This window comes from Heterodontus francisci, chromosome 33, assembly GCF_036365525.1.
Source record: "Heterodontus francisci isolate sHetFra1 chromosome 33, sHetFra1.hap1, whole genome shotgun sequence".
Lineage (NCBI taxonomy): Eukaryota > Metazoa > Chordata > Chondrichthyes > Heterodontiformes > Heterodontidae > Heterodontus > Heterodontus francisci.
The window spans coordinates 43,424,039-43,441,081 of record NC_090403.1 but is presented as its reverse complement, the minus strand read 5'-3'; the positions used below and the strand labels follow the sequence as shown (position 1 = coordinate 43,441,081).

The following is a 17,043-nucleotide window of genomic DNA, read 5'->3' as shown; positions in this document are numbered from 1 at the left end:
CATCTATCCATCCCTTCGCTTGAAGGCAGGAGGTGTATCACCTTTGCCTGATGATGGTTCCTGATTGGTTAGTTAAGATATGGGTCTTCACATTGCACGGTGGAATGCACTAATAACCCGACACGGAATTCTATCAGACCAGCTCCATCTACTTTCCAGTTCTTGATTCTTTACATAAAAGGGAGTAACTCCCCTAGGAAATAGGCTAAATTGAATGAAAATACCACAAAGTGGTTGCACTGAGGAAGAATAACAAACTTAAGGGGAAAAAAGTAGTGTTAATTACAGTTCAAGAAAACAGCTTTCATAAAATATTTCAGCAGGATAAAGTCACAGGCAATATAAAACCCGATTGCTTGCCATCGAAAAATCAAAAGTACCGCACATCTTTAGTCCCTATTGTTCTTGGCTGTGGTTACTGCACAGATATGACTTATCCTGAAATACAGGCTCTCATCTGTGCAGGGTATTAATTATTAATACTTTGCCACCAAGCTGATTTAAATAGGATGTTTACCCAAGTCAAAATTCCCTGAACATTTCACTGGTTGATATGTTACCAGTTTTTGACCCCGGAATGTGCCTTCTGCGGCAATATAGGCATCTATTTTCGCCAGTTAACTTCAGTTAAAACCAGTTTGTGATAGAAGGCCTCTTGATATCTTGTACTTTGACAGTCTCTGACCAAACGTGTCACAGGACCTGTGACTCTACAGCCATCTTGATATTCCAGAAACCCTTCTGAGAGACTGGTGCAACTTTCAAAAGGCTACAAGAAACCTCATAATAGTTAGAATTGTGTTCAAGTTAAATGAAACAGAATGTAGGTTTCTCTTTTACCTACTCAGCAGGAAACTAAGCTTAGTGCCAATGGCATTGAAATTTTACTGTGAGGTTACTAGTAGTAAACAACTATGCATTAATTCAAAATTCTTCTTTCTGCTCTTTAGTGGAGGCACTCACCATTTATTTAAAATACATTAACACCTTCACCAAATAGCAGAGAGAGAATGAATCTTCCGCCGAACACGTCATGTGTTTGTACATGGTGTAATTTCAAGGCCAGTAAACATGAGAATCTTTCTCATTGGGTGAGTTTTGCTTGCTCTTTGCTAGCTCATTCACTGGAGTCCTGCATGTCAGTGATCTTATAAAAAGAATCAGTAAGACCAGTTTCTGCTTCACAAAATTGCACTAATTACTGAGTGGAAAGTTTGGGCAGATAGCAACCCTTTGAGGGTGTTAGTCGCTTAGGAAGGAGCTAAAAAGACCATTTCTGACTATAATGCTTGTTTTTTTTAAATCAATCCCCACTACTATCCAGCTATCAACTGGCAATAAAGTCAGAAACAACAGACAGGGCAGTTTCAAGACTAGAGTATTTCCAAGATAAAAACAGGCGAGTGTGGCCATTTGGCCCACCTTAGCTTATCCATTCAGAAAAATACATTTACTGATCTCCTCCCTCCCATCCTCAACAAATTTTGAAAGATGATTTTTGCCTTTGCTACCCAAGCTGGAAGACCGTTCTGAATCTTGATCACTCTTGGCATAACAAAAAGTGTCCCCTTGTCATCTGCCTTAGGATGTAACTGAACACTAGTTTACAAGGAAGTACTAATGTTAGCAATAACAAATGAAAATTGCAGGAGAAATTTACCCACTAGAAGTCCTGTGCTTTCAGTGACAATATACTGTGAAAACAATGGCTCTGCATTGGATAGAAGTAGCACTATAATGTGCTGGTCTGAATTACTCACATGAGGGGTCTAATAATTACAGCAATGCACTGTGGCTTCTGTAGGCAGGGACTTATGAATATAAACACAAGAATGTAGAAAACAAAAATTACTTGGCCCTTGCAGCTAATTTTTCATCCAAGTTCTGCTTCAGGATCCAATTTGATAAATTTTTAACCTCCGTCCTGAAATATCAAACTTATTTGGGAACTTTTCAAAGAGCCCACTAATTATTTGAACTTTACCCCTACCAAGCGAGTTTTCTGATGAGGCTCCCTTTCCCAAAGAATACATTGGACTCCAGACAGCGTTGTAATTCTACCCGGGAATAACTATCCAAGCACAAAGCTGCATCAGAGCAAAAATTTAAAAATGAAACTCAAGCAAATGTTGGAAGCCAAAACTGATGCCTCCAGGGTCAAACTCTGGTCATTTTTAGCCATGTTGTAGGACAATGAGAAATGTAGTGCTGGTCTGGAGAATGCTATCTGCTCATCTAAAAATCATTAATTAGACAGTGTTCTCTCTCCAGTTATCAGAATCTCACATCACAGTTTGTTGGGACAATGGTAAATGATTAGACCATCACCATGCTAGAGTGCTGGTTTCTAAACAAGGACATGCTCACCTTGTTATCTAAACTATTAGTGAAGGTTGCGTGAGCTTTCAAAACAAATAATGCAATCTTATCACAGGGAGATCACTTCAACTAATAACTACCAAGCTAAGACTGGTGAAGGGAAGCAGCAAACAGAGATCAAATAGTCATGTGACAAAGACTGGCCAAAATTAGTCTACTTCACTTCCTCATATAAAAATTAATATATCTCGAATCACAGTCACTTCTTCCTTTCCAACCAAAAGGGAACTAAACCTCCTCACTAATGGTCCTTCCAAATGCAAGCTATCTACTAAGAATTTTTATTTTGTTAAAACCCTCCCATCAGGTAGAGTAGGCAATTGTGAACTTTATACGCCAAGCAAATAAAATTGGGGACAATCGTCAACCTTGGTTCAGCGGTAACAGTCTCATCATTCAGTCAGAAAGGCAAGGCTCTACTCCAGGACATAGTACATAAACTAGGCTGATACTTCAGTGCAATATTATGGGTATGCTGCATTATCAGAGGGTCTGTTTTTCGAATGCAACATTAAACAAAAGGTCCCACCTACCTGCTCAGGTGGATGTAAAAGCTTGCGTGACTAAAGAAGAGCAAGGGAGTTGCCCCTAATGCCCTGGCCAACATTTATCCCTCAACCAAATACCAAAGATGGGCTTAATTTTGTCATTTAACTCATTGCTGCTTGTGAGACCCAGCTTTGTGTAAATTGGTTGCCATGTTTCCGACATTATGAATGCTAACACTTTCAAAGGTCTTCATTGGCTGTGAAGTGCTTTGCAACATCTTGAGGACATGAAGGGCGTGATATAGATACAAATACTTTCTTTCTTCTTTGATAGGAACACTATCGAACCTAACCATTTTCGGATGAACACCAGCACACTGCTGGCCACTTGAGGGAGCATCAGACATTCTAGAGCAGGGGGCGGGGGGAAGGTACATAGCTTCCAAAGGAAAGCATTGCAGTACATATAAAATACTAAACAACCAGAGGATGGCTATCTGTGCCCCCATAAGATTTGAATAAAAGGAAATCAATGCTGATTCTCAACACACTGTAAACTTTACAGTCCACTAAATGTTCAACAAAGTGGACCTACTGTCCCATGGCAGTTGGCACTACATAGTTTGTGTCACTATTGAAGTTGTGAAGTAAGTAGGTCCTAGGTTGGCAAGATGTAGTCAGTCAGCATACATAAAACCTAGTTATCACAGGTTACTGTAGTTTAGTGTCTAACAAAGGGCCCCTTTTGATCAATCTCATGTTAATAATGAACAAAGTGACTTTTATACTCTGAGAAACCACAATGTCTTTCTATTGTGTTGTTAAAAATGGGCAACATTATCTTTCAAGTGCTTTGTAATTATACCTGTTCTTTCAGGACACCTGACATGTTTAGCAGCAGACTCAACAATCCTGTTTTTGGAGTTTTTGTTGTCTTGTTTCAAATTACTGTTATTGCATTTTATCAAATATTGTAAAACCTATGCTGGTATATTTGATATCTCTCTTTCAGAAGTATGAATCTCATATCAATATCACCAACCATTGTAAAGATCCTTCAGTTGTGGAGCTATACTTGTGTAGTGAGCATGTCCTGGAGTTTGTAGTACTGGCTTAGTACTGTTGCAAGTACATTTAGACGAGTGTGAATTACAAAAATTGACTCTTGATAAGCAACAAACTTAATATTTAGGCTGACCCAATGATCTGGCAGGTAAAGGCAGTCTAAAACTAAATCATACAAACCAAAAGGTCATAGCTTCAATTCCCTGAACTTTGCTAGGTAAAACCAGTAACATCAGCAGCCACTGTTGGATAGCCCACTGATATTCAGGTCATCCATAGCAATTTAGAGCTTTTGAAGGAAAAACAGAAAGTGCTAGAAATACTCAGCAAGTCAGGCAGCATCGATGGAGAGAGAAACAGAGTTAACATTTCAGGTTGCTTACTTGCCGTCAGAACTAGAAAAAATTAGAGTGTAACTTTTCCCAATTCTGACACACAGTCAAAGTCAGGACAGATAGTTGCAGTTGGCATAAATATGCTTAAATGGAGCTTTAGAAGAATGTTGCACTATTTATTAAACTGTCAGACTAACAACACTATATTTCTTCCTCAGTGAGACAACTGGCAAAAAATTTAGACATTTTATCTGAACATATGAAGCCGTAGAGATGGTTGTCAATCGCCCAAGTGAAACGTGCTTCCTGAATCATGCAGGTGTTAGCTTCCACCGTTCAAACAAAAAGGCTATTTTCAGTCAGCATCAGGCAATCATTTCCTTCATGGTTATCAGCCAACAGAGTGTATCAGGTATCACTATGAATGTAGCAGCTTGTGCTCTGACACTTTGCTAACAGGTAATTACTGTGCTGAAAAACCACTAAAAAAAATGGCAGCTATTTGGTGCCAAAATGTTTTCTCTAATCAGCAGAAGATAATATGTAGACTGGGATGTGCCAAACATGCACAGGTTCAAATCACCTCTCAGACTTCAAGTGAACTGAACAATTTACTGATGTCTTTTGAACCCTAAGCTTTGTTATGTTTCTGAAAGTCATTGACCTGAAACATTAATTCTATTTCTATCTCCACCGATGCTGCCAGACCGGCTGAGTATTTTCAGCATTTTGTTTTTCTTTCAGATTTCCAGCATCCCCAGCATTTTGCTTTTATCACAGTTATATCTGTCTATATTTCAGTGCATGTTAAAGTGAATAACATGCCTCATATAATATACATCTACAATCACCAGTACATGTTCCAATATGGCAGGACAGTAATTATGCAGGATTTCTTTCACAAAGGATCAAAGAAGTCTCAAACAATAAAATATATGCATGAATTTTTTTTACATAAGCGAGAAGAATTAGCAACCTTAGTCTCCTTTTCTGACCCTGAGCTGAGCTTTCAACCTCTCCATCACCAAGGCTGCCGACTTCCATCTCTTTAACAATGCATGTCTCCACCCCTGCCTCAGTTCAGCTGTTGCTGAAACCCTCATTCATGCCTTTGTTACCTCTAGACTTTACTATTCCAATGCTCTGCTGGCCGGCCTCCGACCTTTCACCCTCCGTAAACTTGTGCTCATCCAAAATTCTGAAACTGGTATCCTAATCTGTACCAACACCATTCAACCCTCACCCCTGTGCTCACTGATCTTCATTGGCTCTGGGTCTGGCAATGCCTCCATTTTCAAATTCACATCCTCATTTTCAAATTCCTCCATGGCTTTGCCCCTCCCTATCTGTAACACCTCCAGCCCTACGACCCTCTGAGATATCTGTGCTCCTCCACTTCTGGCCTCTTCTGCATTCTTTATTTTCATCACTCCACCATTGGTTGCCTAGCATTCAGCTGCCTAGGTATTAAGATCGGGAATTCCCCCGCCTTAACATCTCTGCCACACTACCTCTCTCTCCTCTGTTAAGGCACACCTTGGGTGGAATTTTATGCTGGTGGCAGGGGTCTCGACATCAGCGGACACCGATGCCGAGATCCCTGCGGCGCCTCTTGTATGGAAGGCCTGCCAAATTCAATGCCAATCAAGCACTCAACTTGACAGTGTTGGGCCTTCCTTAGGATTTAGGACCCAGTTGCCGGAAGTCCTGCCCTTGCAGAACTGCTAGCAGAAAGGACAGGTGGGTGGCCCCCAGTGGGCACCCCCCTTCCCCCCCCCGCCGATGCCTGGTCCCTCGTTCAGGCACTAAGTGCCTTTGAACAAGGGAACCACCCCACCCAGAGCAGGGAAACAGCCTGCGTGGTTTTTCGTGCCGTGTTTCCCGTACGGCAACAGGGCTGTCCGCCACAAGGGTAATTGTGGCTGTGGCGGGAAGAGGCCCTTAATTGGGGGTTAATTATTCAGTTAAGGACCTCAATCGCCAGCGGGGCAGTAAGGTCCCCCGACCACCATCCCACCCAATTTTATGCTCTCCCCTCCTCCAAACCCACTGCAAGGGAGAGCATAAAATTCCTCCCCACCCCCCCTTGTGTGATAGAGCAGGGGACCTAAATAGTAGAAGTCACAGCTGACAATGGTGAAAAAGGAATGTTTATTGGGCAGGGGAGGGGTTGTACGGCTTTTGAAAGTTAGAGAGCTAGGAATACTAGGTTTGGATCAGGTGCACATTTATCTGTAATTAACCTGACATCAATCCATTTAGCACAACTCCTCCTAGAACACAATAAAATCAGTCCATGATAGTTCCCTGTGACAACTCAGTCGTACTGGAGTTATGTTTGCAAAATTGACTCTGTTCTTGCTGTTAATAATTATTTAATTGCTTTTCTTTTTAAATTCAAATCACTTTGCTCTATCTTTCTTTGGCCTCCTTGTCTCGGGAGACAATGGGTAAGCGCCTGGAGGTGGTCAGAGGTTTGTGGAGCAGTGCCTGGAGTGGCTATAAAAGCCAATACTAGAGTGACAGACTCTTCCACAGGTGCTGCAGATAAAATTGGTTGTTGGGGCTGTTTCGCAGTTGCCTCTCCCCTTGCGCTTCTGTCTTTTTTCCTGCCAACTGCTAAGTCTCTTCGACTCGCCACACTTTAGCCCCGCCTTTATGGCTGCCCGCCAGCTCTGGCGATCGCTGGCAACTGACTCCCACAACTTGTGATCAATGTCACAGGACTTCATGTCGCGTTTGCAGACGTCTTTAAAGCGGGGACATGGACGGCCGGTGGGTCTGATACCAGTGGCGAGCTCACTGTACAATGTGCCACTGGTATCAGACCCACTGGCCGTCCATGCCTCCGCTTTAAAGACGTCTGCAAACGCGACATGAAGTCCTGTGACATTAATCACAAGTTGTGGGAGTCAGTTGCCAGCGATCGCCAGAGCTGGCGGGCAGCCATAAAGGCGGGGCTAAAGTGTGGCGAGTCGAAGAGACTTTGCTCTATGGGATATAACTTAAACTTTATAAATTGAGATCCCTTCAGCTGAAATCTTGACATTCTTGAGGAAGTGGTGTGAAGGATGTGTGCAAATTCTCATTATGTGAGCACATTTTTCTAGAACGATGCTTGCTGAGGTACCACATGAAACCATGGGATGATAAATTACATGTGAAACTGGAATTCGTGCTGCAGGGTGTGTTTTAGAATGAATGTCTAAGCAGACCACACAACCACATATCTCTTCGTGCTCTTGTTGTGTCTCTTAAATGTAAGTCATTTGAGAAATGTTGACTTGATGCATTTTCAAATGTTCAGAATGAGGTTGAAACATTCAATTTTAATTTTCTACGCACCCACTGCAAAAGATAGTGACCGATTTCTATGATACTATAAACATTTTGAATTGGACCGGGAAATGTAAAGTTTCAAATTAACTAAGTGAATAAGAGAAAAATGCCTTCTCAAAGCAATCCTAATCAAGTGAAATACTGCAGGTTTTCCAGTTGAAGCATGTCAGCCTCTTTTTGATCACATCAACCTTTTCTCATTAGTTTTATATAGCTTTGTTCTGGGACATCACAAATAGACCATAAGCATTTAACAACATTGCATGTGAGGCACACAAAGTTGAGACCCCATACTTTATCTGTGACATGTGCAATCTGGAAGACGCAGCTATAAACTGTAGAATAAATGCTACACAACAGAAAGGCCTCAGTAAATTGTAGAATGTCGAACTTAATAGGCTAGATGCTATTTTAACTAATAATCCTAAAAAGAACCTTCAACTCATCAGTTTATAAAATGTAAAAGCAAAATACTGCGGATGCTGGAAATCTGAAACAAAAACAAGAAATGCTGGAGTCACTCAGCAGGTCTGGCAGCATCTGTGGAAAGAGAAGCAGAGTTAACGTTTCGGGTCAGTGACCCTTCTTCGGAACTCTTTTTTATAAATGCAAAAAAAGATTGTAAAAAATGTAAAAAGGAATGTAAAAAAAAAGGAAGAAAAAATAACTAAAAATGAAAGCAAAATGGGGGGCTGTCATGCTCTGAAATTATTGAACTCAATGTTCAGTCCAGCAGGCTGTAGTGTGCCTAATCGGTAGAGGAGATGCTGTTCCTCGAGCTTGCGTTGATGTTCACTGGAACACTGCAGCAATCCCAGGACAGAGATGTGAGCATGAGAGCAGGGGGGAGTGTTGAAATGGCAAGCAACCGGAAGCTCAGGGTCCTGCTTGCGGACTGAGCGGAGATGTTCCGCAAAGCGGTCACCCAGTTTATAAAATGTGCTGCCTAATGTGGACTTAGCAATAAATGCCAGGAAGGTTCTGGGTTCAATTCTTGGTCTGTATTGCATTGAGTGACTTCAGGCAGTAAGGGTACTATAGTGGGCCAAGACCCAACATCTGATGGCTATCGAGTGATTGCTGTTGGAAGCTGTGCAGAGATTGGGCGAGTGTAGGATTAGACTTAGCTGTAACTTCTCAAGCCCAGTCAAATTGTCTGCCAACACTCACTCTCTAAGCTCATACATTAAGAATGACCACTTGACTGAGGAAGTGCAAGTAAGTCAGGTACCTGTGGAACTGTATCCCAGAATGAGCCTTCAGAACAGAAAGGATGACAATTAAGAGCAGAAATTTAAAAAAAACTTCAATACAGCAACTGGACAGAACAAAACCACAACATATTTTTTACATTAACAGCTGTGGCATGTTAACAAAGTACCTATTTTCATTCCTATGTTTAAATGATCCTGAAATCTGAACATTGATGGGGATGCAGATATTTAAAACAAAAAGTGGCTAAAACAGGGAAGGTGTTGCATCAGTAGATCTACTTCTCACTTTTCAGAATAAAATACTTTCAGTACTTGATTACTGTGAGGTCTGAGTCACCTTCATACAGAATCTCACTTTCCTACCTCTGCCTGTCTTCCACCGGCTCCCTGTGTCCTAGAGAACCAAATTCAAATCCCCTCCCTGGTCTCATCCCATCCTACTCCAGCCACAGATCACAGACCACACCTTCTGTTCGTCTCCAAATTACTGCTCATCTCCCACCCCACCTCCATTTTTCCATCAGGTAACAATGCTTCTATCATTCTGTCCTGAATGTCTTCTTGAAAATTCTTTCACTTTGCCAGCTTTCTCCATGAAAAGACTAGAAAAAAAAAAGCAATCTCTTCAACACAACCTTTCCAAACCAGGCTTTTGGCCTCTCCCACCATGCATTGCTTTAGTTCTGCCTTAGTGTCCCTGCATTTCCTTTGTAACAGGAAATATTTTGTGTGAAAGTTTTTCTCAAGTTGTACCACAAGTGTTCGCTAGGTCTTGTGAAAGCAGTCCTGGCAGTAAGTCCCAAACAGACATTCATGGATTCAAGTGTCAGGGGTACCTATCCTCAACGCTGACACTATTACAGTGGGATCATTGAGAACCCCCCCCCCCCCCCCCACCCCCACCATCTCCACCCCACCCTCAATATGCAGAACAGCACATGTCCTATCTATACTGTGAAACTGCTGTTGAACAGCAGTGCTTGAATTCTATACATTTTGCTTTAATATTTTAATCCACGTACATTGCCCTGAAATGGTGAAGTGGTATCCAAGAATATCAGGTAATGCAATTTATAATCTGGCTGCTGCTTTCAATATTGCCAGCTCAGTCATAACCCACAAATGTTGCACAATTGGTCTCAGGGCCATACTGGAGGAAGCTGTAGCATAAAACCCTGGCATACGGACCAACACAAAGTTATGATCACTTTACATAACCATATACGGGCAGCAGTCTATATCATTTGACATCTCTATCACTTGGAGTCATCTGTTGACAGTTACGGTAGATGATCAGCACAACCAAAAGCAGACCAAGTCCTGGAGGATGTGGCTTTACAAGTCTGTCTGCTTTTGTAACAGGAAGTGCGTGCAAGTTACAGCTGTTTTAATTAATTAATATTCAAGTTCTCATAAGCATCTCTTACTTCTATATTTTAGCATTTTAATAAATAAAAGTTTCAGCGATATCTCACTAAAATGGAAAAAGCATTTCTTGCTAGCTCAGTCTTCCTGAATCATTTCCAAACAAATTTCAGGTTTTTGTTAACTTCGACACCAACAACACTCAGGACATAGAACAAAGAGCAAAGAACAGTACAGCACAGGAACAGGCCACTCGGCCCTCCAAGGCTGTGCCGATCTTGATGCCTGCCGAAACTAACACCTTCTGCACTTCTGGGGCCCATATCCCTCTATTCCCTTCCTATTCATATTTGTCAAGATGTCTCTTAAACGTCGCTATCGTATCTGCTTCCACCACCTCCCCTGGCAGCAAGTTCCAGGCACTCACCACCCTCTGTGTAAAGGAACTTGCCTCGCACATCCCCTCTAAACTTTGCCCCTCGCACCTTAAACCTATGTCCCCTAGTAACTGACTCTTCCACCCTGGGAAAAAGCTTCTGACTATCCACTCTGTCCATGCCGCTCATAACTTTGTAAACCTCTATCATGTCGCCCCTCCACCTCCGTCGTTCCAGTGAAAACAATCTGAGTTTTTCCAACCTCTCCTCATAGCTAATGCCCTCCAGACCAGGCAACATCCTGGTATACCTCCTCTGTACCCTCTCCAAAGCCTCCACGTCCTTCTGGTAGTGTTGCGACCAGAATTGCACGCAATATTCTAACTGTGGCCGAACTAAGGTTCTGTACAGCTGCAACATGACTTGCCAATTTTTATACTCTATGCCCCGACCGATGAAGGCAAGCATGACGAATGCCTTCTTGACTACCTTATCCACCTGCGTTGCCACATTCAGTGACCTGTGGACCTGTACGCCCACATCTCTCTGCCTATCAATACTCCTAAGGGTTCTGCCATTTACTGTATACCTCCCACCTGCATCAGACCTTCCAAAATGCATTACCTCACATTTGTCCGGATTAAACTCCATCTGCCATTTCTCCGCCCAAGTCTCCAACCGATCTATATCCTGTTGTATCCTCTGACAATCCTCATCATTATCCGCAACTCCACCAACCTTTGTGTCGTCCGCAAACTTACTAATCATTTATTTTGGAATTAAATTAAAATCATTTTGTGGTGAACATGATTGGCAATGTATTGCATCTTCAAGCATGTTGTATAGTCCTTGGTTTATAAGGCTGGTAACATGCACTGGCAAATAAGGCTCTATAAGTAGCATCCCTTAAATACAGTTGCACTTGGTACCTGAAAGTGCTATAATGGCCAGACTTTAGATACATCATTATTCTTCACCTGCTTTAACCAACCTATTTTTAATCTTGAACAAGACACATTTGCACAAATTTCACTATCCAGATTGGTTTTCAAGTAGGTATAGGTTTTCCCAAGTGTATTGATGAACGACTACTGTGGTTCTGGCTGCTTTTCTACTTCGAGCTCTCCATCAGATTGTGCGATCATAAGCATTTTAACAGCCTTGTGGAAATGCCAAGACAATAGGTTCTTCGAAGTAAAGCACATATATTTCCCTTTCATATTAATCAACTGCATCACCTTTTACAGAAATGTGTGTCATGTATTCACTGACTAATAAAATGTTTGTAAGTTACGATAACACAGTAAGATAGGGGTCAGCTGCTCACTACCCTGGATGAAAGTATTTTATTAAATGAAATATCTGTCACATTTGCATGCTTGTAGAGGCCATGCTTCTTATGGACAAAAACAAAACCATTAGTACTTACATTATCCTGCAAACAGGACTTCCATACAGAACAGCAAATGTCGAGATCTCACATCTGAAGAGTCGAGGTTGTGTATATCATTCAAAAAGAAAATACTCAATTTTTTCGCACTGGCAGACAAGGAGAATATCCAACATACTACTTACTATTCCAGAACCAGGATGATTTCTGAAGTTGTCTCGTACACTTCACGCAAGTCTACCACGTGAGAGTTGCTTTTCGCTATCTCAAGGATTGCAATCTCGTTAATAATATCCATGCGGCAATCCTGTCCCTTTCTTCTCTTCCGTAAGAACTTGGCAGCATATTCCTTTCCGGAGGCATTTTCCATGCATTTCTTGACAACAGCAAACTTTCCCCTGTGAGCAAAAAAAATGTCCAGATCATTAGCTGCTCAGAGAGTCATTTATGGCACAGAAGGAGGCCACTTGGCCCATCAAGTCCATGCCAGCATGCTGTCTTTAGATAAACAATCATGTTCAACATGGCCTCTACCCAAGAGGTGGAAGACGACACTCATGTTTAGAAGTATTACTCGGCCATTACTTTTACATTGATCAGCAATGATGAGCTATTCAGCTGCTACAACCTATGTTAATAATATGCAACTGCACATTAAGGTTGCAGACTTATAGATCATACTTGTACAATGTGTATTGTGGAAAATAGTCAATGCAGGATTGCTGCAAGTTTTACAATGATTATCAAACCGGTACAAAATCTCACCTACTTGTTCTAACTTGGCACTTTCAGTATAAATAGCTCAACACCATCCCAACAAAGTACCAGTCTTCAAGATCACAGTGGAAATGCAGCAAACTATGGACATGTAATGTGAAAGTGCTTGCATGACATAGTCTTTAACACACTACAATGCCAAAAATTTAATCATGATTGCAAAACTATTGTACCTGTGCACGGTATAATCGGGACAGCATACACCCCGTTTTGAAGGTAGGGTAAAGGAGACTCGTTCTGACTGCAACAGCAGATTGGATAAAATTGGACTTGAGATGGATAAGAAATAGAAAGGGGGGAAAAACATATGCACAATCACTGGGGAGGATAAAGACGTGATCCTCTCCTCATTTTTGATACAGATCATGACTTCTTGCTCCAAGTCCTGAATTTTTCTTTGGTGCATCAACCTAAGTCTTTAAATGTGGTTGTGCCTTTGGACCAAAACCTCAGGAATGGACAGCAGAGAAGCAGATTTGTTTTTATTTTGTTCACAGCCCAGAAATCACTGAACAGTTACAGACAAAAAATTTTCCCATTTACTTTCATGGCTATTTTAAACAAGCCGGAAACTCCCAACAGCTGTGCATAGGAGACCTCAATTATGGACATAACCAAGGAGTTTGAGGTGCTTGGTTTTTGATACCATTAATTTTCAATTTTATATGCTGCTTTAAATTAAAAAAATACAAACAACACTTTAGGGATGTACACAGAATATAATTGTGCAATCCACCTCAGTGATAATGTTGCAATTATTATGGCAGTTGCTTGAAATTAAAATATTTTCATCTCGAATACTTTGCCTTTATGCTGTTTCTCATATCTCAAAATATTGCATGTGAGCTTCAGTGGAATGCGGTCAATTCCCTGGGGTTCCCACATCTTTTCCCTTGATTCATTATAAAGTTTTTTCTTAAGTCAGTAGAATGTGATGACTTGGCGCCCTTCCAAGCATCTTGGACCTTGCAGCGTGGAAGGAGAGTGAGTCACCAAACACTCCTGTACTTTATGCTCTTCTGAAGAGAGTTTGAAAAAGGAGATTATGTTGCATACAGTTCAGACATTACATTTACTGTTTATTGATTTGCCCTCCCCCTCCTCCCAAATTTTCTCTCTTCATTATCCCCTCCAACCATCCATCATGTTTTAATTTGGTGGGGGATGAGAGGGAGGCAACAGGAGGAGATCTTTTTCCTAGGTTTACAACTTGGGAAACATTTTGGTAGCCAAATGATCACAACTGGCTAGCTGAAGGTCACTGGGTTTTACTAAACCAAGTATTGAAGTGCGCTTTTCTCAACTGAGATGTGGCATGATATTTTCCGTTCGAACCGGTAGCGCTGCTACATTCTCCAACAGGTGCAGATGTGGCAACATCAACCGCAGGTCTAAAGTATGGCCAGGAGTTTCATGTAGCTGGTCTTCGATCTAACGGTACAAAATGAGTCAGCCAAATGTGGCTAGCTGATCAGTCACGACAAAGCACGCAAGGCTAGTACCAGATAGTAGTCACTTCCTCTACTTATTGCTTCATACAAAGGCCAACCAAAGAAAGTATCCAGCAGTCAACAGCAACTTAAAAATGAGAAGCGGCAGTCCTGGCCATGACGACAAGTGTGTCTAAATTACCTCAATATTTTTACTGAAGATAATGATTGCCAGGCTGACACCCTTGGTAATGAAATATGTTGACTCAGTCAAAATTTTATAATTATTATTTGCTGCTCAATATGCATCAAACTGCTTAATCCTTACAACCGTGTTTAATTACATAGCTTAGTTTAACATTTTAGATCTTCCAGTTTTAAACAGTATTAAAACCTATGGAGAGATATATGGGCTTCACAATACAATTTATCAAGGCTAAAGAGCTTAGTTTGAAACAGAGTATGTTTTGGTTCATAAGTTTCTTTGTTTAAGTGAATGTGAGCAACATAAAAGATCTGACGAAACCATCAACAGGATGTGGGGATACGCTTATAGAGAGGGTTGCTGCTACCAAGTGCAGAGCTCATAGGAATTTCATACATTTCAGTTTCCATGCACTTTGAATGTGTGGTTTTGACACCAGTGGTGTCCATCACAGGCAATTTACCAGCAACATGGCTGCTGTTAACAGGACTAACAGAAACAACTGCAGTGGTGTACTGAATGGAATTGAAAGGAATATGCTTGAAAGCAATGAAGGGAGAGTGAAGAAAGTCAAGAAGATGGGCAGAGGTAACAACAAAATGAAAGACGGGATTACAAAAATGCTCCAGAGTAGAGAGAAGAGAGAAATGGATAAAATCAGAACTATCCAAAGTGCAGTGCAATCATGAGACTATTCACGTGTCTTTCTGCTTGCAATCCTGCTTAAAGTTGTTCAAAGGGGTTGGATATAGTCGCACATTCTATATCGATCACTGCCTGCAATGATCAAAGATTAAGACGATCAAAATCTGCTTTCCAAAACCAGAACCCATCTGCTACTGCAATCGTTCATAGTTAATGAATGGCAGTTTCTCATTATTGAAGGTTAATTGCCCCAGTTGTGACATTACTAATCTGCACGTGAATTAGTAACGGTACTAATAGACAGTGACAGCTAACCTGTTCTTAGAGAGAATTAACTGGTCAACGAGCACTTTAAATAGCTCAGCAGAGCTGCACAGTTTTTAGTCGACAGCCACAAATGAAATGAAAGCATTATCATTCTTTTTATAGCATATACGTTCTGATCAGGATTTGGCCAGGAGAAGCTGAGCAGCGATTTAATCAGCTAATAAGGAGCACAGCTCATTAATGCAGCACTCATTGCGCATGGCGAGATCAGTAGTACACCGCCTAGGTTATTATCGCCTCAATTACATTGCTCATTTGGGCCATTTGATTGCACTCAGTTCAAAATGCTAAAATTCGTGAATGCAGAAATGATATAAAATGGTTAAAGAATATAGAGCATTTACTCCACCAAACAATTTATCCGCTTCCTAAACTGGACGCAATGGTAACTATTCAATCTTTGAATACATCTAAGTACTGGGTTTTTGAGAAATGTTTGTTTGGATACTTGCAAGAATATATTACAATAGACAGAACAACATATTACATATGTGAACCAGGTTTAGCTGCCAAAATCTGTTCCTGCCTCTGTGTAATACCCACTAGGTACAAATATGGCTACGTTTCCAGATGTGATTAAGAAAGCACTCACAATGCATCCAATTTTACAGCTTTGCCAGCTGAATAACTTTCCTAAACATTAGTCTTTAAAAACTGTGCTCTATTATATTTTGAATGTTCAAACAGCTGATGGCATCACAAATGGATAGTGTCAACTCATTACAATTCCTTACTCTACCAGAAAGACTCATTAAAAATGCGTTACTGAGAGCTGGTTGATAGGCTAAATACTTATAACTGAATCCACCAAAGAGCACAATCTGGGTACTGATGTTAGAAATTGCATTATGTTGAGTATATAAATCAGCTTCAAACAAGTAAAGGAATAGGATAGTACTGTAAGTTTCATTTCCTGGAAATTGCTTAAGGTTTTGTTTCTCGAAAAACAAATCAGTGGAATTAGGTGATGACAGTTGTATATAGCCCAGAAAGGGGGCATGGTCAGACGAGGCCTACTGGGAGAACAACTGAGTAGATACTTAAATAACCATACTACAAAACTATGTTGAGATTTTCTTTTAACTTTTCTAAAGATGCTTGCTGAAATATTTAAGTTCATTAGTGTGTGTAAGTAAAATAAGAGTTACTTTAGTGAACAACACTATGGTTCAATAGTCTGATAAGAATAGCTGAATGGAATGGCTATGATGAACAGCTCGTTAACAGGCCTTATGAACAGCTTTACACATAACTGATAGTGAAACAGATACAAATAATGAAACTTGTGCAATTTGGCTTTGAAAGCCAGAAATGGAATGTTTCTTGGGAGGATGAAACGGGCCATGGGAAATAGCCTGTGATGAGATAAGGAAAGGATGATGCAAGGCCTAGACTTGACTGATCGAGGACAGAAGGTACGAGTGAAGGCTCAAAAAGTTAATGGCAAGTGAATGACATTAAAGACTAGCTTTTCAACCCAAAGTTTAGACAAAGAACGCGACTTCTTATACGGTATTTTGTAATAAAGTAAATCTTTATAGGATATAAAGGCCTGGTCGATAATCCATCCAGATCCACCACTGATAAAGGGTATAAAGTATAAAGAGACTTTGGGAGACCTGAGTGCAATAGGCAGGGGGAGAGGAACTCCTAAGGGTAGATCCATGCTAATACTTGTGGGCAGTTTGAGAAGACACGAAGACGTGA

The 17,043-nt window shown here is 41.0% G+C and overlaps 1 protein-coding gene across 1 annotated transcript in view; it reads right to left on the bottom strand.

Annotated features, from left to right (window-relative positions):
* stk17al (serine/threonine kinase 17a like) overlaps nt 1-17,043 on the bottom strand; it is a 54,107-nt gene that overhangs the window by 14,897 nt on the left and 22,167 nt on the right. Inside the window, exon 2 of the mRNA XM_068013409.1 lies at nt 12,138-12,350. Within this exon, the coding sequence (XP_067869510.1) occupies nt 12,138-12,350 (213 nt within the window). The remainder of the gene's footprint in view (nt 1-12,137; nt 12,351-17,043) is intronic.